Source organism: Acanthochromis polyacanthus, chromosome 1, assembly GCF_021347895.1.
Source record: "Acanthochromis polyacanthus isolate Apoly-LR-REF ecotype Palm Island chromosome 1, KAUST_Apoly_ChrSc, whole genome shotgun sequence".
Classification (NCBI taxonomy): domain Eukaryota; kingdom Metazoa; phylum Chordata; class Actinopteri; family Pomacentridae; genus Acanthochromis; species Acanthochromis polyacanthus.
Window position 1 is genome coordinate 48,740,118 of NC_067113.1, and position 25,541 is coordinate 48,765,658.

The 25,541-nt window shown below is 37.5% G+C and overlaps 1 protein-coding gene and 1 long non-coding RNA gene across 3 annotated transcripts in view; both read right to left on the bottom strand.

The window, feature by feature from the left end:
- The window catches only part of LOC127537089 (uncharacterized), a 66,148-nt gene extending 48,793 nt beyond the window's left edge, over window positions 1-17,355 (bottom strand). Inside the window, exons 1-2 of the long non-coding RNA XR_007946574.1 lie at window positions 15,613-17,355; window positions 14,476-14,577 (exon numbers count right to left, since the gene is read on the bottom strand). This is a non-coding gene — a long non-coding RNA (uncharacterized LOC127537089). The remainder of the gene's footprint in view (window positions 1-14,475; window positions 14,578-15,612) is intronic.
- A 1,992-nt stretch (window positions 17,356-19,347) lies between these two features.
- On the bottom strand, window positions 19,348-25,180 carry atp5f1c (ATP synthase F1 subunit gamma). 2 transcript variants are annotated; one of them, XM_022208218.2, is made up of 9 exons: window positions 25,071-25,180; window positions 24,476-24,510; window positions 23,158-23,289; window positions 22,868-23,075; window positions 21,826-21,969; window positions 21,662-21,726; window positions 21,421-21,576; window positions 20,088-20,184; window positions 19,348-19,547 (listed from the first exon to the last, which is right to left on the bottom strand). In XM_022208218.2, the coding sequence occupies exons 1-9, from the start codon at window positions 25,109-25,111 to the stop codon at window positions 19,544-19,546; spliced, it is 882 nt and encodes a 293-aa protein (XP_022063910.2). In that variant the 5' UTR covers window positions 25,112-25,180; the 3' UTR covers window positions 19,348-19,543. The 2 variants fall into 2 exon arrangements, with proteins under 2 accessions (XP_022063910.2, XP_022063911.2); XM_022208219.2 differs by lacking the exon at window positions 19,348-19,547 and having other exon boundaries at window positions 20,084-20,184.
- Between the last annotated feature and the right edge of the window lie 361 nt (window positions 25,181-25,541).

The following is a 25,541-nucleotide window of genomic DNA, read 5'->3' on the forward strand; positions in this document are numbered from 1 at the left end:
GCGGGGGTCAACTCTGATCTTGGATGGGGGAGAAAAAGAGGCGAAAGGATGGAAACAGGAGAGGAAATGGAGTCTTTGGAGGACTGAAAATGAAACCTCAGAGCGGGAATTGAGGTAGAGGTGAGAAGACGGTGGCAGGCAGATGAAGAGTAGGAGTAGGAAAAGGAAAATGAAATGGTGTGATGAGAGAAAAGGGTAGAATTTGAATTATTGTTGATGCAGCATTCAGAGAAGTCAAGTCAGAATCAACGAATGAGTCACTGCGTTGTATGAAGGCTTATAAAGGAGCCTTAAATGTCAGATATCAACCAGTGATATCGAGCTGCATCAATAAATACATCATTCTAAGAGCTGATTAAGACAAATTCACTTCACTTCTAGTTAAAAAATAATCAAAAACTTCATCAGAGGAAATGCAAAAACGCCCGGTTTCCGCCCACACATGCAACCGACTACCGTGGAAAAACCACTCAGCTCTGTCTCACACTTTGACACCGAGTTACACAAACTCCTTTCGTTATGACGCCTCGTTTTCTACAACCAAAACTGCAAATGAAGTGTTGACTAAATAATGCAACAGCTGTGGACACTCTGATCGACACACAGGAAGAGTGTAAGTAACTGTAAGGATACAAAAAAAAGACAACTTTTTAAGCATTTTCTTATTATTTTACAGATTTTCCCTTACAGTTACAGAAAACAACTAGTACAAGCTCTTCAAAACTAATCACTTATGTTAATCATTCAAAAAGGGGATTAAACTATAACAACGATCATTTCTATTTTACAGTAATGTGTATTTTATGGTAAACCTATGTTACATGTACTTTAGCATGCATTGTATTATCAAATTTATTATTAAGCTGCAAGATTTTTTGTCCATTTTTAATCCAAATTCCAATTTACAGAATTTTTCTGTTATTTTTCAGGTGATAATCGATAACCACGGTTAGTATTGTATGAGTGAGATGTTTATGTTTTTATACATTCATTTTTCATAAAATTACAAGAAGATTAATAACAGCTACATTCTGTACTAAAGTATACTAAAGCTACATTCTGTACCGGTTGTTTTTTTTGTTTTTTTTTTAGATTGTAATTAATTTATTACTAACTGCAACATTTTTCTGCTTTTAACACAAATTTCAATATAATTTTGGTACTTTTCTATCGTTTTTCAAGAAATAATTCATAAGCTTCCATTATAAGCCTGGAATTTAAAGGTAGTCACTAGTGCATGAATAACATTTTTATGTTTCTTATGTTTGTTTTTGATGAAATTACAATAAGATAAATCAGTTAATTTAATTGAAACAACCATATATTGCATTTGAGTTACATACAGTAAATTTTCTTGAAGAGTTTTTATTAAATTATGAAATGTAATTAAGAGTTATAACAGATTTTTCATTTTTTTGTGAATAATGTTTACATTTTTTTGTCAAATTGCACCTAATAACTGTCAAACAATTCAAACAATATTAATTTCCGAGTTAAAAACAAACCAAAGCTGTAAATAATGTTTGTGTTAAAGGTTTTAATGTAGATTTACAGCTATTTCAAGATTAAATTTACTTTATTACATCAAAATACAAATATTTTTTTCAAACTTTTAATTTAAATTTTCATATATTTACACTATTTTTGGCTATTTTTACAGTGATTCGTATAACATATAGCCTATTACAGTAAGTAAATGAACAAAAACAGCTGTATATTGTTCTGTGGGTACATACAGTACCTGTTCTTTGACAGTTTTTCTAGTTTATGTTTTTTTTAACATATCTTTTCTGCCAGATTTTCACCGTTGTCTTATTTTACAGTGTACATAGAATGAATATTTTCTGATTCTTCCACAAATACTGTGTAATGGCTCTCATATGGGCAGGAAGGAGCTTCAATTAAGGCGTAAACACTGATGGGAAAACGCACACACACAGGAACATTTAAACAAACACTCCAACAAAATAAGGGGGAAGTGAGCATCATTAGAGCAGGACTGGACTGGAGCCGGAGGTTTGGTTTGTCTGTCTGTATTATTCAGACCTGCAGCTTCAAAACACATCAGATCTTATATACAGATACAGTTTAAAAGATGCTGTTGTGGAATTTCTCAGCTTACATTGTGTATCTGTGTGAAGAAACTTAATACTCTGCAGTATGTTTGACTGTAGAGGGGTTTTATCAGCAGTATGTATGGAATAATAATTATGGCTACAATTAGAATAAGCATTAACGTAGTATTACTGTAGTATTAGTACTGCAGCTATTAAGCAAAATGACCTGAATATTAAAGAGTTGGACGCACTAAATGAATTTAAAGTGCACTTGGAGGCAGGAACGTCTTGAAGCCTGATATTTATGACTCTGTCTGATGAATCTTTCAGATTTTGAGACTTTATGATTCTGCGTTTTCATGTTTTTCATGATTTTTTTATTTGTGTGCAAACTTGTTGTTTATTCATCTGCCTGTCTTGTCCACGATGCCTTTATAAAGGACGTTTTTGACCTCAATCAGACTTTTCCAGGTAAATTAAAATGCATACTAGTATTAATAGTGGCTGAGGTGCTTCTAGGAGTGTCAGTAACACTGTTGTTTGTATAGGCCAGGGCTGCAACTCATAGTTATCTTCTTTTTCAATTATTCTGTTGATATTCTTGATAAATCAATCAGTTGTTTGCACTATAAAATGTCAGAAAATGGTCAGAAATGTTAATCGGTGTCCCCTAAAGCCCAAACTCATGTCCAAAGATGTCTTGTTTTGGCCACAACCCAAATTTATTCAGTTTGCTGTCCGAAAGGAGGAAAGAAACCAGAAAACATTCACATTCAAGACGCTGGAATCAGAGAATTTTGACCTTTTTTTCGGAAAAAAATACTCAAAGTAAACATTCAAAAATCCAAATAGTCATTAGTCAAGTAGTTCAAACCTCTATCCCTGATAGTAATGGTTTGTTTCAAGTGTTAGTGCGAGTTTTATGTTTGTCTGCAATCCTGTCGAGTTGTGCAAATGTCCACCTTGGCCACGATACTTTAGTCAAAGAGATTTCTCATCTAAATGAGATATTTCCTGGTTAAATAAAAGAAATATGTTAGCATTAATGGCAGCCATAGTGCTATCAGTAGCACTGCTGTTTGTATAAGCATTAGTATAATGATATTTGTGTTAGGGGTCGACTGATATGGTACCGATAATCAAGGAGACTGATATATATTTGCAGTGAAATTGAAAATCCTGGTGTCCAGTTTACACAAAACCTTGTTGAAATTTGTTTGTTTAGGAGTCAAAACTGTCTAATTAAAGCAGAACTTTACAACATTTATCCTTTAGCGTTGATTGGCTGTTACTGGTGACGTTAACCAATCAGATCATGCTGTAGGCGGGACATTAATCAAGACCACAAAGTGACTGCAGATACAGAGAGTCAGCTGAAAATGAGTCTAGGTAGCACAGAGTTAGATTTTTAACAGGATGTTTTACTTTATTTCGATTTATTTAAGCAGGAATCAGCTAAAAAAAATCACCAATAATCAGAAAAATGCAAGGCCGATAATCGCTCAACGCTAAATTTGCAGTATTGCTGTTAGTATTAGCGTCATCATCAGTAATGCAGAACTTGTTTTAGAATTAGTCTCAACGGTAGCGTCAGTATTAATATTAATATCAGTGGGAAAGTAATCGTTCATATTATTCTGACATTATGCAGTATCTAAATGATTTCGGTGATAAATGCCACTAAAAATTCAAAAATTTACAGTGACACTTCAAAAAAAAAAAGCTGTTTTAATTGGTGAAAAATATATGCTAAAGTGGGTTTATAGTCCTATGACCAAGATGTGGTTTCAGATTTTTGCATTTTTTTTTATTGACAATACAACAGAGGAGAATGAATTTTCAATTCACAGTAGTTTTGTGCAAAAAAAGTACATTAGCTTTTATGATTTTAGCTCATATTAGCCGTTAGCACATATCCTTCAATGCCCTAACAGCAGCATCAGTTTTTTATTAATATGATGAAGGATTGAGCATTAATATCCAGTCACATCATGCAGTATCTGAACTATTTGTGATAACTGCAGCTCAGTATAAGTAAATTTACAGTTGCACATCTGAAAAATCTGTTCTAAAGGATAAAAAAATAAATTAAAGCGGGTTTAAATTCCTATGACCAAGATGTGGTTGCAGGTTTTTTGCATTTATTCATTAAAAATACAACAATGCAGCATGAAGTTTAAGTTTAGAGCAGCTCTGTGCAAAAAAAAGAATTTCTTCTTGTCATTTTAGCTCATTTTGGCTGTTAGCGTCAATATGGAAGGATGTATTTTGATGTGAAATGTGCATAAATGTGTGTGATGTAGTGTAGAAGCTACAGGAGGAAGGCATATGCCAGTGTGAGGCCACAGCTAGGAAGGTGTACGGACGGTGAGACAGCATTCAGGAGGCATCAGTTAAGAGGATATACAGGATTGAGAGGGTGAGAAAAGAGGCTTGGGAGGGTAAAAAAAAAATCACCCTGTTTTCTCTTCTGCCTCTTTAACATAGTTTTCCTCCCATAAAAACAAACAAGCGGCACAATTAGTGCGTGTTTGCGTGCGTGCACAGGAGCGTGGGAGCACACGAAAATGATTTTCTGTCTTAAAAATAAAAAAGCGGAGTTATTTGGAAGCGTAAGGCGATGCATGTCCTGGTACACTCACTGCACACACACACACAGTACACATAATTTCGCCTAACACTCTAATATGGTTCATTTTCAGCTATCAAAACACACATGAAAAGAGTGTTAACGCTGTCAACAAGCGAGCATGGGATGTGGAACCGTCGTTTTCATTCTCAATATGTCAAGGTTGGGGTGTATTCCAGCAGAGAGGAGGGAGGATGAGGGGTGAGGAAGAGGAGAGGGTGAGGAGGAGGAGGAGGAGAGGGTTGGAGGGGGGGGGGGGGGGGAGTGTCGTTCTCCATCCTCTGCTCTCCAGAGAATCCCATCATGAAACGCCAAAGCACAAAGAGCTCAGAGCCTTCGACTGAAACCAAGGGACCTTTTTCTTTTTTCTCCAGTTTTTTTTTTTTTTTTTTTTTTTTACTATTACATCCGACAGCATCACTGGGGCAACAGCGCCACCCAGCACGATCCGACCGGTACTGCACCCTCCTCCTCCACCACCACCACCCTGACCTGCCTGTCTGTACATATATATTAAAAAAAAAAAGACACACAACAACAAACAGATAATTTGAACCCAATGATCAAAATGGGCAAACAATCGGGCAGCGAAACTGCGAGGTAATCAAAGCTTTAAGAATTTAACCCTGAACAGAGACTACACCAACCACACACACACACACACAAAATCAAACTAATTACAATTTGTCCTTTCTCTTTTGTCCTTTTCACAGTGCTCCCTTTTAATTCCCACCAAGAACACATGAAAAAAGAGGAAAAAAGGAGGGGTGGTGGTGGTGGTGGTGAGAAGAAGAAGAAGAGAAGAGAGGAGGGGAGGCGGCATAGTGAGGGATTTTCCAAAGTGGCACAGTAAAATAACACACTGGAGTGTATATCGGCTTCCACTTTTCCCTCATTTAAATAAGCGCCAACACTGATTTTCTTACAAAAATATGGTACTAGTATAATAACAATGAAATAAGACCCTGTGAAAACTCGCAGCCTGCAGCAAGTATTTAAACTATCATTTAAAAAGGGCTGATCTGTAATTCAGAGCGGATATGGTATCAGACGGCGTGCTTGTCATTCCCGGCTATAATCTCCACTACGCTGAGAAACACACTGTCTGCTGGCAGCGCTGGAGAGAGGGAGGAAGAATGGGGAGGAAGACGGGGAGGAGGGAGGATTTGACTACATATTTTTGCTTCTCCTCTAGGTGCCGTTTGTTTGTCTGCTATCGGCGGCGAAATCTCAGAACACGTTTGAAGGAAGGAGGGGAAGGAAGAAAAATGACGCAGACTGGGGAGAGAAGTTGGAGAAGAAGCTGGAAGAGGTTTAAAAAAAATGAAATTAGAGCTGACAAGGTGGTGCAAAGAAGGAAACTTTAGAAAGAACTGAACATTAATTAGCTGATCAGTTGGAAACAGACGAGTGTTTGAGGCTCAAAGTTCTCTCTTAAGCCCAAAAACAACAAAAATCTCACCTCAAGCTCCATTTAGTGGCCTTTCTGGAGCTTTTGCCTGCATCCTACTACTAAATATTAATCATATGTGAACAATTAATTGCATTAAATATCATCTAAATGACAATAATTTGCAGTTTTCCATGCATCTTAGAGACCTTTTTGGCTCAAATACTCAAAAATTTGGGGATTTTGAAGCGTTAATTGAACAAAACTAACTTTTTGTTTGACATTTTGCATAATTTTTTTTTTATAATTGCTGAATAATAAACAAATTTAGAATTGGTTGCTTGTTCTAGTGTCAAATGCAACGTGAGAACAGAGGAATAAAGATGCATCAGGACATGAAGGATGCTTTCTATGAGATCAAACACAAAAATATGATCTAAAATGTGATCACTTACAGTTTTTCATGCGTTTTTGAGAACTTTTTGGCATAATTAGTCAACAATTGGGGGATTTTTAAGTGTTAATGAGATAAAACTAACAATTTTTGGCATCATGCACATCATTTTGTAATTACTGAATAATAATGAACATATAGGAGTGATTAATTGCTTCTTCCAGCTTTGAGATGAGAAATGCTGATGGATGGTAAAAAAAAAAAAAGTATGATAAACAAAGTTATTTCCTTATTCAGCTAATAAAATGATCCAGTAGCAAATCTGATGGTCAGTTATTTGCTAAAAAAAAAACTCTTTTCTTGCAGCAATTCTTTAAAAAGGAACTTCTTCAACAGCTGTTTAAGGCTCAAAGTTCACTTTTAACTCTTGAAACGCAACAAAATTTCAAGATGCGGACCATTTTGGTTGCTTTTCTGTCACTAATCACTGCTAAAATATGAGAATTTAACAACTTTTATGCATTTTTCATGCATCTTTTTTGTATAATTAGTTGAACATCTTTGGGTTTTAAAGTGTTGCTTGGAAAAACAAACTGTAGTGAGTGCTTCTGTGCAGCTTTTTAGGCATCGAGTGCGATTTTCTGACATTTTATAAACTAAACCATCCGTCCAGTTTTTAAGAAAGCTCATTGATGTATCTTCACCTCTGGAAACCTAAGTTCTTGATTGTTATTTAGATCAAACAAACAATCTGAAGATGTCACTTTGGGCTGAGAAATGGTGTCATAAAGAAATATTTACTCGTCGTTATAGGACCAAGAATTTCTTAGAATCTCCTGGACACAGAGGCTCCAGGGTACACAAACTCTGGAGGAATTTTATTGAGCAGAAATACACCAAGTCACCTCATGCAAAATGGGATAATGTACAGGTTTTTATCCATTTCTGTACATCTTTTTGAATAATCAATTGAATATCTTTGGGTTTTGAACTGTCGGTTGGGCAAAACAAACCATTTAGAACGTCACTTTGTGCACAGAGGAACTGTATTTTGCACAACATTTTGGGCAACATAAAAATCTTTCTTTCATTTTAGAAGCTAAACCATCAAATAGTTTATCAGAAAAACTAATCAGTGGGTTAACTGATGTAACATTGGACTACGGAAGCTTTGGTTTTTACTATTAGTTGGACAAAACAGGCAAGAAATGGTGAGGAAATTGTGTTTTTCACAACTTTTTGACATTTTATAGATGAAAAAGTGATCAAATAATCTTTATATCATCAGGAAATACTTAACAGCTGTGGCCTCAAATAGAATTATGAATGTAAAGCATCTCCTGGTTCACACACACTGTGGAACACAAACTATTAGCTTTTGAGGAATTGTATCAAGTTGAGATGCAGCAAAATTCCTGATTTTTATGTATTTCTGTCTCCTTTCTAATAAACAATTGAGTATCTTCGGGTTTTAAACTTTTAGGTGGACAAAACTGACCATTTATGATGTTTATTTGTGTTCTAAGAAACAGTAATAAGCTAAACCAGCAAGCATTTCATCAGAAAAACTAATCAATGGGTTAATTTATGTAATTTGGGGTTCTGGAAACTTTGGTTTTGGACTCATGGTTGGACAAAACATATGAGAAAATGTGCTTTTTAGACATTTTCTAGATCAAAGAATCATCCAGCAGTGATTAAATCGCGAGGAAATACTAACTAGTTGTGGCCCTAAATAGATTTCTGAATGACTAATACCCTCCCAGACTCACTGGCTCATGAACACACACCGTGGTACACAAACGTTTAGCTTTTTAGGAATTTAATCAAGTAGAAATACACATAATCATACGTAAAGTGTCAAAAATTACTGGCTTTTATGTATTACTGTGCATATTTTTGTGAATTAACAATTGAATGTCTCTGGGGTTTTAACAAAACTGATCATTTATAAAGTTTATTTGTGTTCTGAGAAACTAATGAGCTTTGTGGGAAATTTTCTGACATTTTAGAAGCTAAACCATCAATCAGTTCATCAGTTAAACTAATCAATAGGTTCATTTATGTCACTTTTGGTTCTTGAAGGTGCTCGCAATTGTACAAAACATGAGAAATTTTGGGTTTTTTTAGACATTTCTGACATTTTCTAGATCAAAGATTTATCCAGCAATGATTAAATCATGGGGGAATCCTGGCTAGCTGTGGCCTTAAATAGATTTCTGAATGACTAATACCCTCTCAGACTCACTGGCTCATGAACACACACCGTGGTACACAAACAGACACACAACAGGACACATTGGGTTTTGGTTAGACGTGTGGTCTGGACAGGAAAGGGCCGGGGCCGCCACACTCAGCAGGACACGGACCTCGGGCAGTCCACAGCACGCACACACACACACCGCTGCAAACACACTGCCAGGGCATCCTCACCCACCTATCCTGTTGCAGTGGGGGGTCGGAACTGGCCAGGCACACACACATCATCGTATTCAGACACACACACTTTCAGTCGGCGGAAACTGGCAGTGACATGCTGTCCGGCAGCTCAGGCTGGAGGCTCCTGAGCCATCTATCATACAGCCAGAAACACAGTAACCCAAGACATGAGTGGCAGAGGATCACACACACACACACACACACACACACACACACACACACACACACACACACACTGAAGAAGACAAAGCTGACGACAGTTTAACTTCACGTCGGCCATCTACGAGAAAAACCTCAACATGAATCTAATGAGCCGATAGCATCAGATCACACCGGTTTTACTGTCAGTTTTCTAGTTATTGGCTTCATCGTGGCTTCAGTGGAGAGTTTCTATGAGCGATTGAGAGCATTTCTGCTCTCAAAAGATGGGAAAAAAAACTTTGGGTGAAAGTGGTTTTTTGCTTAAAATAATATTACATTCTGCAACATTTTTGAATAAAAACTGAAACAATTAGTCGATCAGGATTAGATCTGATTAGATTCAACTTGTGGTCGTGAGAAATGTAGTTTAGCATCTAATCAGAAGTGCAAAAAAAGATGTGAAAGTGCAATAAAGTGCAAAAAGTCTAAGTGGAATAGCTTCAGGAAAAGACTAAAATATATGCAGTATGAGCAGTATTAACAGAGCATGACATACGAGTGTCCAAGATGTAGAAGTATATAAATAGAACAAGATACAGGTAACTTAGTTGTGTTAGATTAAAATATTTTTAAAAATAAATACATGCAAATATGAAAATGGAAATAAATGTGTAGTAAGAACAGAGGATATGAAATACAAGATATACATGTAGCATACACACTGTACCAACAGTTTGGAGTGCATACTGTAGAATATAAAAACTTTTACACCATTTTTAATTGTAATTTTTAAAAACTATTTGCTGTTAGTTTACAGATTGTTTCTGTTTTCTTAATAACTAGGGAAATCACAGAAGTTTTAATTAACACATCAACCAGAGAACAACAGGCCAAAACTGGAAATAATTTGTTCAGTTTGTTCTTTTACGAAATTTAAGTGTCAAACTACATTCTATACAGTTATATTAAATCAGAAAAATATCAATATTTTTATGTTATTTTACAGATATTTAATTGTGTAAATTAAGGATTACAAAATGGCAAATAATTCTTATTATTTTACGGATTTTCCTTAATGTATTAAATTGCAGAATATCTCATAAAATTACAGAAATAGAAATGTATTAATTCACATGCTGACTTTTTTTAATCTGTATGTTTAGTAATAGTGATTTGTTCTTTCACAACAACAAAATTACACCGTTTTATCCAATTTAAATGAGTTTTTAAAATTATTTTACAGACATTTGTCATTTGCGCCATTTAGAAACTGTCAAAGCAGAAATAGACAAATGATCAACTTTCCATCAGCCTTTGAACTACTCATCACACGTTACACGTGGTTCCATCAGGAAAATCTAAACTTAAAATCTTAGTAGTTCATCAAAAACACTTTATTCTACATTTTAGCACCCTTGTTGCAAGATTTTTAACTTTTAATGAATTTTTAGGTATGGTTAAATAAACACAAAATAATAATTTCTATGAAACCAGTTTTTAAATCATCTGACAAGCAGTAAGGCATCTGGACTCTAAATTCTACTTGCGTGTTTTATATTTTTACCTCTTCCGACATAACTTTTTTTTACAGTGTAGTGAACATGCATATAGTTCATTTGTACACTCACTTTATTGTTGAAGTGCCAATCTAGAGATATTTAAAGTAAAGATCTGAAGTAAAAGAATGAAACTGCAAATATTCAGTTGACTGACATCTGGCAGGGCAGAGATAGAAACACCTGGAACCGAAATAGTAACAAATAAGAGCCACTTGATTGAGGATTTAAACTCTAAAAGTCTCGAAGATGTGAGCCATGGAGCGCTTTGATCTGAAACTACCTTCAGCGTGGCCTCAGCAGGCCTCGGACTATTTGCATCCCAGACAGCCGCCTTCACCATCAAACCTTCAGCCTGAGAGAGAGCCCCGCTTCATTTGTAAAACCGCCCTGTGAATGATGCCGACCGCCACTTCCCCCGTCTAAATCTCTTCCTCTGCCTCCCCCAGCGGGCCTCACCACCTCTGGGAACCCCAGATTGATGGTGGGACGCCTCTCATTTGGAACCAGGGAGAAAAGTGGCCAGTTTAAGGGGCCGCTACTGTATTTTAAAACCGGCGTTAAGGAGACTGATGAGGCGGCGACGGCCACCGACTCCCTCCCTCCAGTCCGAACTCGCTCCCATTGGGAAGAGGGGAATAAATCTGCGTGGCGGCGGGAATCGATCGTCCCTCCTCCTCCTCCTTTCCCGCACTATCTCATCTGCAGGGGCTGAGAGAGGCAGAGCGGTTTAAACGATCCTGACCTTGTCCGACATAAATAGTCAGAAAAGTCCACAGAGCAGATAGCTTTGTGTAAGGCTGAGGGGGGTGGGGGGTGGGGGGTGGGGGGGGGGGGGGGAGAGGGAGGGTAACGCATTGAGATAAGATGGAGGGAGGAAGGGGGGTGAATGAGATAATGCCCTGGCGTTACTACATCAGACGTTGCCGTGGGAAACAGCCTCACTTCCTGACTTCACCGGATCTCCACCATGTTGCCTCCTCAGATCAGAAAGAGAGGAGTAACCAAAAAAAAAGCCTCCTCTCGATGCTCTCATCCCTCTTTCTGTGATTACCTGAGAGGAGCAGATGGACGGAGTCAATTGGCTCCTCCTGAAGAAGGAGTGTTTTAAAGCAAGAAAGGAGCCCCTTTTGTGCGTCTTTTTCTTTTGAGTGTAATGCTGCTGTACCTGACAGTGGCACTGCCCCGGGTAAAGGCAGAAATCTCTTGCCTCCATTGTCACCTGTTCCTCTAATCATTTTCCGCCCGTCATGCCACAATGGAGCAGGGCGATAACGATAACGAGGTGAAGCTAATACAGAGCGGCGAAGGCGAGGCCCCAGAACACAATGTTCAGATGTCTTCACTCGCACACACACCGTTCTACGCTCCTTAACGCAGCTACACGCTCGCTTGCTGACACACATTTTCTATTTTTTCCTCTTCGGTCGCTCGCTTGTTTGACTCATTTCATTATGCTGTCAAATCACCCTCGCGTTAACGCAGTTACACACTTTTTCATAGAGCTAAATAATAACTGAAGAATGAGGTTATTTCCATGTTTTGTTGGAGGGACTCTAATGGCGGCCTTTAACCCGCAAAACCCCAAAACCTGCCAACACTGAGCCAAGCCATTAACCAAATTTCATCAAAGTCACTTAATTCTACATGTCTCCTTTATGAATTTGCAAAAAAATTAAACAATTTGCATCAGATTTGGTTGGAAAAAAGGACTAATTCTGCAGTCACATGACAACAATTGAAGATCTATTTGGCTGAACTGCCAGCAGTGTTTACACAGAGCAGAGAGGAGGCCGCAAAAAAGAACATATTTGATCTATAAAAAAATACAGAATGGTTAAAAAAAAAACAGAGGAGCAAGTTGCTGGAAGATACATTCGGCATGGTGAAACATCTTTCTACAGTTGATTTGCAGAGTAACGGCTGTAAGAATGCAAATAGAAAAATATTTATAGCATGTGAAAACGCCAGTTACGCGTTTGCTTGTTGACACTTTTTCCCCTTTCGTCGCTCGCTTGTTTGACTCATTTCATTATGCCGTCAAATCGCTCACGTGTTAAGACAGTTACACACTTCATCGTAAAACAGAAAAATCTCCGAATAATGACGTTATTTCCGTGCTTTGTTAGAGGGACTCTAATGGCGGCCGTTAACCCTCTGAATGCTAAAACCTGTCAAAACACAGTCAACATTTACATCATGTATTAGAGCCAGAAGCTGTAAAAACACAAAGATTATCAGCTTTCTGACAGCCCCTGAACTACTCATCATGTGCTACATGTGGATCATTCGGGAAAATCTAAACCTAAAATCTTGGTATTTCATCAAAATCACTTTATTCTTTCGGTCTTATTTAGAAATCTGCGAAAATATACAGCCATGGCCATAAGTTTGGACACAACATGACTTATATCTGTTTTGATGTCTATTACAGAACATAAGTATATTGTAAGTGACAATTTTGTGGTATTTTCTAAGCTTAACAAGCGTCATGGTACTTGTGTCCAAACTTATGGCCATGGCTGTAAACTAATAATTACATCAGATTCTGTGAAAAAAATTTTTTTAATTCTGTCCTCTGAGAAGCCAAAAATCGCAACAGAGAAACCAAGAACAAATGAACTAAAGCCAACAGTCAGGAGACAAAAAATCAGGGTCTGTTCAGTTGAACTGCAGGCAGTGTTTACACAGAGCAGAAAGGAGACGACAAGAAAGGCTAAGAGGGAAATAAAACATATTTGAACAGTAAAATAAATGCTGCATGGCTCAGAAACCGTACAGAGAGGAGCAAGTTGTTGGAAGATATAGTCAGCATGGTGAAACATCTTTGAAGAGTTGATGTGCAAAGTAATGAGGAAAAACCCCTTGTACGCAACAGTTGTAAAAAAAAAAAAATAGAAATGGTCATATCTATAGCCTGTGGAAATCCCTTTAATTTCTTCAGTATTAGAACCCGTGGACAACTTTCACTTTTTTGTTATGATTTATGGCATTATTACCGTTTCATACTGTACAGACTTTTTGAATTCTCTCTACTTCTAACTACAGTAGTTCTGTTTCCACAGAGATGCAGGGCTTTATTTTTTTTATTTTGCACTGAAAAATGAGCCTACAGTAAGTAAAAATGTGACAGAAGCAAAAAGTTTAAAAAAAACCCAAAACAAAACACCCAGAAACTGCTTGGACCGCTGAGAAGTTAGCTGGCAGTAGCTGTTTGCATGTCTACTCTCTATGCTCAACATTTCGGGGGGGGGGGGTTTCTGTCTTATTTTTGTGATATTCCTGTGGCTGACGTTTTTCTCAACTGTTAGTCTACACGATTTATAAACATGACGCCATTGTGAAAAAGAGCGAGCAAAGATGCCAAGAAATTAGACAGGAACAAGAAGCCAAACTTATTCTGAAGAAAAGCCCGAATCCAATAGTAAATACATTACCTAAACCTTTGCAAACAATCTGAACAAACCAACATTTGATTCAGTGTTAACCGTCTGTGCTAACCTTAGTTTTGTGCACCAGCTTTTCCTGTGCAATGAGGGACTTCTACCAACCAGAATAGAACAGTTTCATGTGGCTAAATTGATCATTTTTCTTACTCCATTGGGTTTTGAAAAGTAGTCACTTTGCTCTGAATTCTTAGGACTCATATTAAGCTCAGATACCCCAGCCTCTTTGTCACCTCTTCTGACTAAGCTTTTGCAGGACATTTTCCTGAACTTTATTGCAGTTTAGTCGTGTTAGCTTGTTGCAGCAGAGTACAACAGCGAAGTAGGTGGACTGATCTACTGTAATGCACAGAAACAGTACCTTGTTCTGGGTGTTGAGGGAGTGAAGAAGTCAGAAACATCCAGTCAATGCATCAGCTGTACCTGTTCCATTCTGTAGAGGTTCATGGAGGACTGCAGATTATCCCAGTTGGAATTGAAGAATGGTGGAGTTCATCCTGGACAGGTCAGCAGTCCATCGGAGGGCTAACAAGTAAGAAACAAGGAAATATAATATGTATCTCACTGGGTTAAACCACAGCTGTAAAACTAAAAGAAATCATGGTTAAAACTAAACAAAATTGAGGTTTTACTGCATTAAATGTTCAAGTTATTGGTTATGGTTGCACTGGTCTGTGTTGTGTACTAAACTACGTAGAAGTATCGACAAGTTAACCCAGAAAAATCAGAGTCTGAGGGTCACCGCTGTGAGAAATAAATACTTGAAATGACTTGTCTCAGATCAGATTGTGATTAAATGGTTTCTTTATAAGCAATAACACAGTGACTGCCCAGCCTCACATGCAAACACATCTTGAGTTTTTAAAGGTAGAGTTTGTCATTTCCACCATTAGGAGTCTCTCAGTGGAGACAGTAACAGAAGACCTAGTGTGACGGTATTAGACGGAGCGTGAGATCACGGGCGTCAACTTTGTCTTTGCTGCTGATGAAAATGAGTCACTGAGAGGTGACTCAGGTGGAAATCATGTTCACAGATGAGATCATATGTTATAGTTTAACTGTGTTTGATGTGTTTAGTTCCTTATATTCACATTACATCATTTCTACAATTCTACAGTTTCATTTAGCAAACACTTCTATTCAAAGCAACGCACATCTGAAAGTAGATACAACGCAAGCAAGGATCTCCTCAGGAGAAAACAATCTGGATAAGAGCCATAAAACACATTCATTCTGATGAAACAGCAGCAAAAATCGCTAGCTAACATTATGCTAACTAGTGGATGCAGGTAGGGAAATAGTTGCTGAGTGTACAACATGAGCATAAATGGTGAGTCCTTGAATCCATTTCTGACTGATTTGGACATTTGTGTCATCATTCCCTTGCTTTATTTCCTTACATTTTCCATCTTTCTCCACTTTAAAGACAAGTGCTCAGCCCAGGATGCAATGATGGTTCCCCTGCAAAATAACTAAACTGTTTTGAGAATTTGCATGGACCAAAGAGGCACTGTTGTCAACAAAATTGCTACTTTCCTGAAAAGAACAAAGCAGACATACCTAACTGTACGATCCAGATCTTCAGGTAGCCATTTTCAGGGTGTCGATTGCTGCTTGGAAGATGTTGTTTCCTGTAGCAAAGAGGGATTTCAAAAACAGTAACACGAAGATAGAGGAAGGAGATAGCGGACTAATACCTGATGTCAACATCTGGTGAGTCAGAATACAACTGTAGCTAACATGCAGTGGTAGATTTAATCATGGGGACACCCAGCACTGTCAAAACAATCAGTAGGCTATATAGTAACTGATCTATAGTGATGTCTTCTTCTTCCTTTTGCACTTTCTGACGTGTAATCCAGTGTTTACCTTGTTCCCATGGTTACTACAGGTAAAATTAAGGATTTCCCTGGGTTTGAACACTGTTGGGGACAACACAAGTCTGTATGTATCCGAGTGTGTAATATTATTCTAGTCATTAGGTCTGTATTTTAAACCTACATGATCTCATTTACAGTCTGCAGAAAAAGCACACAAGATTGGTTAATTGTCAAAATCTTGCTCTCATAAGTTAGAATATTTATTTATTGGGATGTGATGAACAAAATACTTTCGCCATCAAGTTACTTGTCAGTATTCAGACCTAAAATACTTGCATCCTGACTGTTGATTTCCTCCAAACACCTCTGACACCACACTAAGTATTTTATTTTTCTAATTTTACTGTTTTCCTTGCAGTCATCAATACAGAAAACGATGTACTGATTCAGTCAGTTAGTCTTTAAACTGGATTCAGGAACCTGCTTTGGCTTTTTTCAGGAAATGAACACCACAAAACACGAAAAGAAGACCACACAGTTGTCGCAACATGTCCGTCATGCGGGAAAATTCTCAAATTCAACAAAAGGACTCCTCATTTCCATACTACCTCCACCTCCACCGTTTCCTCACCCACATCCATGTGATGGTGGATCGCCGGGCCTCACCAGAGAGAGAGAGGGAGAGTCGGGGGCAGGATGAGAAGGCTGCTGCTCTCTGACTGCGTTTATCAGAGTCTGGCATCGCTGTAATTTCAGTGTTCAGATGCAATCGCTCCCTACTCCCCTCAGGAGTAAACAATAACAAGCCCAAATACAATAGACAAACAAGGTCTGCAGGACATGTATGCACACACACATCAGCATGCACGCACAGCAGCACACAACGCACAAACAATCATAAATGCAAACCAAGAACCTTCTGTTTTCCATCTATATTTGGCAGCGACTGTTGCCAGGGACCCAACTTCAGTCTGCATCAACATGAGAAGCCACTAAATCTGTGGTCTCGGATCAGGGATTACATCTGAATTTAGTGTTGAAGTAAATCTAGCAGAACTAAACCTGTTGTCATATACAGTTAACCAGGAACATACAGTATGATAACACACTCAGGAAGGGACACTTCAGAGCTTTTAACTTCATGAAAGTTGTTGCTTTTTTTAGTCTATAAAATCTCACATTTCTTAGCAGACAGCACAAGCTGGTGGACACTTGGGGAACTGCAATAGGAGGATGGCGAGGTGGCCCAGACATAAATAGTAAAAATAAGGTGTCAAAATGATCAATACTTAACAGCAAATTCATGTAAAGTCTTTGCATTGGCATAGGAAGTTCAAAAGGTGCCTAATTTTCAATTATTTTGACAGATATTACAATGTAAGACCCGTTTTTTGGGGTGAATTGTCTATTTGTTTTCCATTAAAAAAAAAAAAAAGTAGTAAAGATTGATTTTTGCTGCCATTTGCTCTTAAAAACATGCTTCCTTTTCATCTAAAGAATATATTAGTGACAACTATGTCTAAAAATTATTGATACTTACCAGAAAATTCAGGCAAACTTTTTGTATTTGAATAAGAAGGTAAAAAGTTGATTAGTTTTCAATTATTTTGACAGATATTTCAAAATAAGTCCAATTTTTTGATGAATAATCATTTTAAATTTCTTTTCTACTTAAAAAAAGAAGAAAAAAAAGACTTTTACTGCCGTTTGTACTAACAAAACATGCTTCTTTATGTCTAAAGAATATAATTCTCTGAAGCATTACAATGCTTCCTTTAAAATGGTATTTTGTGAAATATCTTACCTTCATTTAAAAAAATAAAAAAATGGCACCTTCTGTGATTCAGATGTTACTCTTTACCATACTACAATGTTTACCATAATGTTTCAATTACTCGCCCAGCTTTATTCCTGATGGATGCTTTGGTCAATAAAAATAGATTTGTGTTCCAATTCCAATAAATCAAATCATGGGGCAATAAAAAAAAAAAAAGCAAATTTTCAACTGCTGCATGTATAAAACAAGAAAAAAAATTAGATAAACTCCAGAATTAATTTTGCACCTGAAGAAAAACTTAGATAAAATTAAAATTTTAGTTTGTAGTATCATTCTCAGTAGCAGCCTTCTTTCTCTGTAAGTGTTGATGCTACAACACTAAATGTGGTCTGTATGAAGCCTCAGCGAAGGACATCAACACCGCAAACACCCAATTTTGCAGAAACACCGGTGCAGAAACTGTTTTTATGGTGGACGGGTGACATTATGGCCAGTGAGGTGAAAGGTGACAACCGAGTTAGTTTTTACCTTGTTAACGCGTCCATGTGGTGATTTCTAGTCGCTGAAAGAAACGTGAGCAACAAACACAGCGGTCAGCACCGTGAGAGAGCATTTCCATCTTGAAGTACCGATGAGGAGTCTGAAAAGCAAGGACTCGGACTCGCAGGGAGGAACTTTCTGGTTCATTACCCGTCTTCGAAATCAGTTTCAAAACATGTACAGCTGAATTTCTCCAACTTGTGTGATAAAGGTGGTTTTAGTAGAAGTAAGCTCCTGTGCTCAAGCTGCAATGAACAGTAAAGACTTCATATATGTGCACATTCTAGAGGAAGAAATCTTTTAGAGTGATATTGGAGTCATTTTAAGGCAGGAAGGATTATTGTACTTGGGAAAAACCTCCAAAAAACCCCCCAAAAACATGAGTTTTAAGGGGTTTAATCAATGACCAAAGAGGAACTTCAAAATAAAAATCTGACTTTAGTTTCTACTTTATCAAAAACAAGTCTGCTTGTAGTGGTAGCTCAATTACTTGTTCAATTTTTATATACAAACACTTGCAGTAACACTGATAAAGAAAGCATATTTAAGGTGGACTGATACATCACAGCCAAATTTTTGTGCAACATATTTCACTTTTTGCCAAATTCCTCATTCATAGCTGTAAATTTACAATGGAAAACACTTTGCATTTATGGACAGAAATGAAGAAATACATGTTGATTTCCTTCTTACAAAACAATAGTATGAACATATCTACACTTTTTAACTGAATTTATTGCCTTCATTTTTAATGAATTACACTTGTTTTTGTTGTCCTTTCTCTGACAGCCTTTCATTTTGCTAATTTTGATGCCTTTTATTGCTGCTCTGTACTGTGAATTGGCAGTCCAATTAGAAATTTATTAAAAGAAAAAGAAAGCCAAGAATTTGGGCACTTTTAATAACGGCTACACCTTTAAACTTAGGTAGTAAAATCCAATTTAACTCCTGAAAATGCCTATTTTTAAGCATTACTGCCTTCACAAGGGTTGCATTTTTTTGGAGTTCTTTTGTTGTAGAATTAGCTGTAATGTTTTTCTGCTCTTTAATCCACCCTTTGTCTATTCATACAATTATGCAGCACAATCCGAGACAACACAAACCAGTCCAAATTGACTCCCTTTAAAAATGATTAATGAATTTCACGAGGAAAAGGTCCACATTCACCAGAATTTATTGTGAGGAACGATAGACAGATATAGGGACTGATGAAAGGGTAACTGTTCTGTGTAAGAGGTTTATTTTCTCCATATATTTTACAAATAGAAGCACAAATGTTCATCAGACTCTCGACAGCAACGTGTCCGAAGTACTTTGAAGAGCTATAAGCGATGGGAACGAAGATCTCACCAGTTTATCTGCAAAGAAAGATGAATAAAAAAAAAAAAAAAAAAAGGTAAGAACACTGAAGAAGAAGAAGAAAAGCACCTTCAGACCTGCCGGGGGGACTCTGTTTAAGCTACTCTGTCAAGCTAAAGGGCATCTAGTCTATTATATCAGAGAATTTACGACACACTGCTACAGCCAATCCTCATCAAAGCAGCCCAGAGGCCACAGTCTACTGTACAGCGTTACCTCCTCAGTAAAGACAAGCTTCAGTTCCTGAGTTCAGCGGAGGGTTGAGGAGGAGCAGATTAGGTCAGAGAGGAGAATTAGTCATGAGAGAATGTGACAGCTTTTGGAAATTTTAAAGACATGCATAGCTAAGAGGGAATCTTTTGGGAGAAGACGAGAGGGGGGAAAAAAGGAGGTCTCAGAGGTCAGAAAAGTTAGCGGAGTGAAGGCGGATCATAATGAGTCACAGAGGAAAATTCACAAATGGATGGATGGAGGGAGACGGAAGAAGTGTCTGAATAGAAAGAAGATGACAAACGAGTATTAAAGACAGAAAAACTTACAGAGCAGCAGCTCCCGAGATGATCTCAATGAGCTCCTTCGTGATGACGGCCTGTCTGGTCCGGTTGAAGGTGAGGGTCAGCTTGTCGATCATCTCAGCTGAAGGAAAACAAATCAAGGTAGTATTTAATCAAGTCCTTACTGCGGAAGCTTCCTACAATTTGTAATCAAACTAGGTAGAATAGGATCCTTTTATGGTCATTGCACAACAAAATATCAGATATTTTTAAAGGTACAGTAAGAAATACGCAAACAAAAGAAATCTAGTAGAAAAATTATACAAAGAAGGGTACAAAGGCAGTGATATAGCTTATTTACTGTACTAAGGACTATAAATAAGAGTAACTGATGTTGTACATTACTAAATGTACTGATTTAAAATGGTGCAAAAACTACACACTATGTAAACATGTGTAGGTTCAGTATAGAAATATAAAATGCATAAGATCAAAGGTGTCGATACTTTCCAGATTCTGTGAATGCAACAGAACAAAAACAATTCGTAGATTAAGTTAGACTGCATTGCTCTAACTAGCTTGTTTTCTACATGATGCAGTTTCTTCTTACATCAATTGTCAGAAAATGAGTTAATAGATTAATTGGTGAAGAAAAAACCTTTTCACTATTGGTCTGAATAGTAGCTTCACAAATGTGAGGCTGGACTGTTTTTTTTTTCTGACTTATCGTTGTAAACTGAAAAATATTCACTGCTGTTTTACCAAAACAGACAAACTGAAGATGTAATCTTGATCTGAGGAATTATAACAGACATTTTTCACAGTTTTGACATTTTCTGACTATTCATAGGGAAAATAACTGGGAGTTTGATCAGTAATGAGTAAAATTAAAAGCTCCAGCACCAGTTGGTTGCAACCATTACTTTCATTATTAATCAAGCATTAATAAAATCTAGTCCAAGATCCAATCTGATGTCTTCCACTTACGTCTCGTCAGTGCAAAATTCAGCTCACATTCAAAGAAATAGAAAAATCAAATCATCCACATTAAAAAGCTGAAATTAAACAAATATTCAGCATTTTTTTTTGCTTGACAAGTGACTTTTCACAACAAAATGTCATCCAAAAACTATTTGTTTCTTCAAATTCTCTAAAAAGGCTTTAGAGAAGATTAAGTTTCTCAGGCATTTTCACAAACATGACTGCTTCAATAACCCCATTTAGATGCCACTTCTCTCTATATACAATGTTTTAAAGACACTTCAATGCTTCACATAATTGAGAAAATTGTCAAATATAAAAAAAGAGAGATGCTACACATTTGCACATTCTTTCCACAGACACCCTCAAACAGCTGTAGTGTGTTTCTGAGTCTTACAGGCGTTCTTGCTGGCGCTGTCCATAGCGGTCATCCTGGCGCTCTGCTCACTGGTGGAGGACTCCTTCAGAGCCAAGTAGATGACATTGACAAGAGCAAACTCCTGGTAGTTCCTCAGCACATCAGCATCGATGTCATCATAGACTCCCATGGTCTCTGTTGAAGGGAAAGACAAATGATCAACATCTGAGATTCCTGAGGCTCTGAGTTCAACTGTTCTGAACAAAATGAGCAGAAATACCTGTGTTAGCCACTGTGTCTGTGGAGAACAGAGGCTTCTGGTCCGTCTTGTAGGAGATGACAGACCTGCATGATGATGACGGTTATTTTTGAGGTTAAAACATCTTCATATTCGAGCGCACAATTCATTCACATCAGCATTTGTAATCCAAATGAAGAGAGAACCTGAATCTGTTGAAGATGACGGAGCCCTGGTCGAACTCGAATCCAGAGTTGAGCAGCTCGGTGGCGATGATGGAGGCGTCGCCGAAGTTAGGGGGCTTACGGCCCACTTCCTTGCAGTTCAGGATGATGTGCTTTCCATGAGTTCTGGTGAGTAAACAGTGGGCATTAGAGCAAAATGAGCAATCTGTACATGTTAATTCTGATTTATGGTCCATGTGTAGAAGGATCAGAAAGAAAATCCAACACCTTCCATGACAGAGACGCAATAAAATCTTGGCCTAAATGCCATTTAGCTTTGCAGACATTAAGCATACTAACTTGAAGTAGTGCAAGAAGTAGGCATTTATATGCAAACATAAGTAAAAACATGCAAGTTCAGTAAAAAATACAAGGTGTGGGAGGTGCAAAAGGTGTTGATATTTACAGATTCTGTAAATGCAACAGTGATGGTCTGCTTCTACAGAACGCAATTTTTTAAAAATATGTTAATTGTCAAACAATTAGTTAGTACATCAGTTGGTTAAAAAGATAAAAAGAATGTCACTGTCAATTTGGATCAATGGCTTAGCTTCTCAAATGTGAAGTTTTACTGATTTTCTCTGACTTCCAACAGTCCAAAACTAAATAAATAGCATTTAATTTTACAGAGAATCAGCTTACAGACAAAAAATAAATACAATTTGGAATATCATGGAAGCTCTGGATGCGTAAATTTTAACTTGTAAGTCTCCAAAAATCAAAAACCAATCCGTTAGTGTTCAACTGCATGCTGAGCTTCCCTGTTGTCAGTATTTTATACTATCAGAGCCAACAGGTGATCACAGCAATCAAATGCTTGTTTGTTTGTTTTTTACAGAAATTTGAGCATAATAAAATGATTAATAATATTACAAACAGCTTCTTTACCAGCACCAAGGACAGAGAAACTAAATTTCATTCACACGATTAAGAATAAAATGCCAAACCCCAGCTAAATATATCACAAAACAAACACTGGACCAGGCTGCTTCATCTGTGCTATGAGGAGGAGGAGGATCGGTACCTGTGCAGCAGACCTCTCAGCTTGTCTCCCACATTGACCACCATCACCTCCTTCCCAGCTCCGGTCAGGTTGTTGACCTCGCTCTTGATGGTCTTGGCCACGCCGGAGTGGATGGCGCCACAGAGTCCACGGTCGGACGTCACACCAATGATCAGATGCTTGGCGGCCTTGTCCTCGGGAGCTTGGATTTCAGCCTTCTCGTACAGAGCTGGAGAAAGAGGGAGAAAATTAATCTTCTTTCTTCCAATTTATATCACCTGAGGGTTAACATGGAGGGAAGGTGGACTCACCCAGAGCACCGTTGCCATAGACACGTGCCGGCTTCAGCTGCCTCTCAGCGCGGGCGTACTTGGCAGCGGCCACCATCTTCATGGACTTTGTGATTTTCTGGATGTTCTTGATGGACTTCAACCTGATGGTGACTAGAAGAAGAAAAGACATCACTCTGATTATTAAAGAAGGGCAACAGGATGAGAATAAGCATCAGTAGACAACATGTCTCATAACATGCTGCAAGTAATAAATAATATTGCCTTCAGAGAGTATGGCTTTTTTTTTTAAAATCCTCAATGAGTGTAAAAACACCTTAGGAAAAAACAAAACATGGTTTTCATTGGGGCATTCAATGTACAAATCTAGCCCAAAGTACAGCTGCAACAATGAAACAAATAGATACTAACTGTTAAATAAATAACTAAATATTTTAAGGGGAAAAATATCTGATTTGAGCTTCTCAAATTTGCTTATTTTCTTGTTTATGGACTCCTCTGTGGTAAAAAGCTGAATATCACCGGGGAACACTGATCAACATTCTACACTGTTTTTTTGTTAATTTGTGAACCAAAAAAAGTCATCAAATGAATGAAAAACATAATCAAGACACTTATTAACAATGACAATAACTTCCAGCTCCTTTCATGAATCTAGATCCACTCACTGCAAGAACAATTGTCTGAACCTCCAGCAAATTCATCACCAATCTAACATTTGCTCTTTAATTAATATGTTTTCTAGTTGCCTGCATCATCACCTTTCACCAAACCTGTGTTGCTATTATCAACTTAAGATCATTTAATCGTTGGCTCAGATGTTAAAACTGTCAGGGATGTTTGCTGGATCAGAATGTGCCTTTGAGGGGTCACTATGCATGACAGTAAGCATGATTGATCAATATTACTATTTCAGACAAATCTATGCATTTCCCTTTTATTTCTGACCGAATAACAAACATAATTGTCTCTTATGCTTGAGAAAATGAAACCCAACAAAACCAATTTCAAAACATATCTATTTTTTTTAAATTCTCAGTTCTTATCAATATATTGATGTTCATTTTAATGTGGTAGAAGCTAAAACCTCTTTGTGGATGCAAAAAGATCCTTCCACAAACAAAAACCGTGTGTTTTATAGTTTATGTTGTCCTGCCAGCAAGCGAAATCGTGCAAACACTTGCAGAGTTCTGTAGGAGTTCACTGTGACATTGACATTTTAGGGAGAGCTTATTCAGATTTTGAGTCTAGGACGTTATTGGCATGTGGTCACAGTCTGTTATATGTTGTTATGCAGTTATTTTTACTTATTTAGTGAATAGTACACAGTAGTACTTACTGTCCTTCAAGGTTGCCATGTTCCTGACCTGCCCACTGTGAACAGAAATAGTTCAAGTTAGCGTTTGCTGCAAGTCTTACAATCATTTAACAACAGTATTATTAAAGTCTAAACAAACCACTAGCTTCGAGCTACTGCTAGCATGAACTTATTTCAGCTGAAACATGCACAACGTAGATGTTTCTTGTATGCTAACGCTGCAAGTAAGCTAGCAAAGAAGAAGTTTGACAGCTAACGCTAGCCAACTGTGTCACTGTTGCCAGAAAGTAGTAATAAATATAGTAAGACAATTTGCAGAGAAATTGATTTCTAAAGTTTTAACTCTTTTCTCTGCCTCTTCGACCAATGTCATTCGGTTTCAGCCAGTAAATGTCAGTTAGCATTAGCTGCTAGCCGGCGGTCCATTCAGAACGCAGCACACCGCTGTCATTCATTAGCCGCGGCCTGCACGTTAGCTCGTCCTTGCATTCAAAAACTGCAAATATTGTAGTCTAGGAGTTACACACGTGTTCCTATCACATGTCTATAGAAAGTAAACACATTAAATACACATAAAAAGACAGTTGTAAACGTATTTTAAACGTTTTGACTTTACCATTGTGGGGAAAACACCAACGCGCTGCTCCTGGCGAACATGGTTACTCCTATGAAGGTCAGACACGCAGGACTGCGCAGGCGCAACTTAAAAGCAAAATGGACGAACGCTGCCTTCAAGGACTGACACAAATAGCGTTAAATATCATTTAGCTCCAATGTGTCTCCTTTGCGTTGTTTCTGTTTTCTGTCAAAAGGAAGTTGAGTCATTTTCTCATGTATTTTTGTTTGTATTCATTCAGGCGACTTTTGAACTCAAATGTACTTAAGTAATTTGGAAGCCTCAAAGATTTGGTCTTATTTTTGAATGTGGACATTAACTATTCAGACCTCATATTCATTAGACCAGATTTTTTTAGTTTCTTTCCAACATAAAATGTGTTTTTGTTGATCTGAAAACATTCTTGAATTCCATCTGTTGGGCTTATTATTATATTATATTCTAAACCTCTCTTAAGAAACACTTTTTACA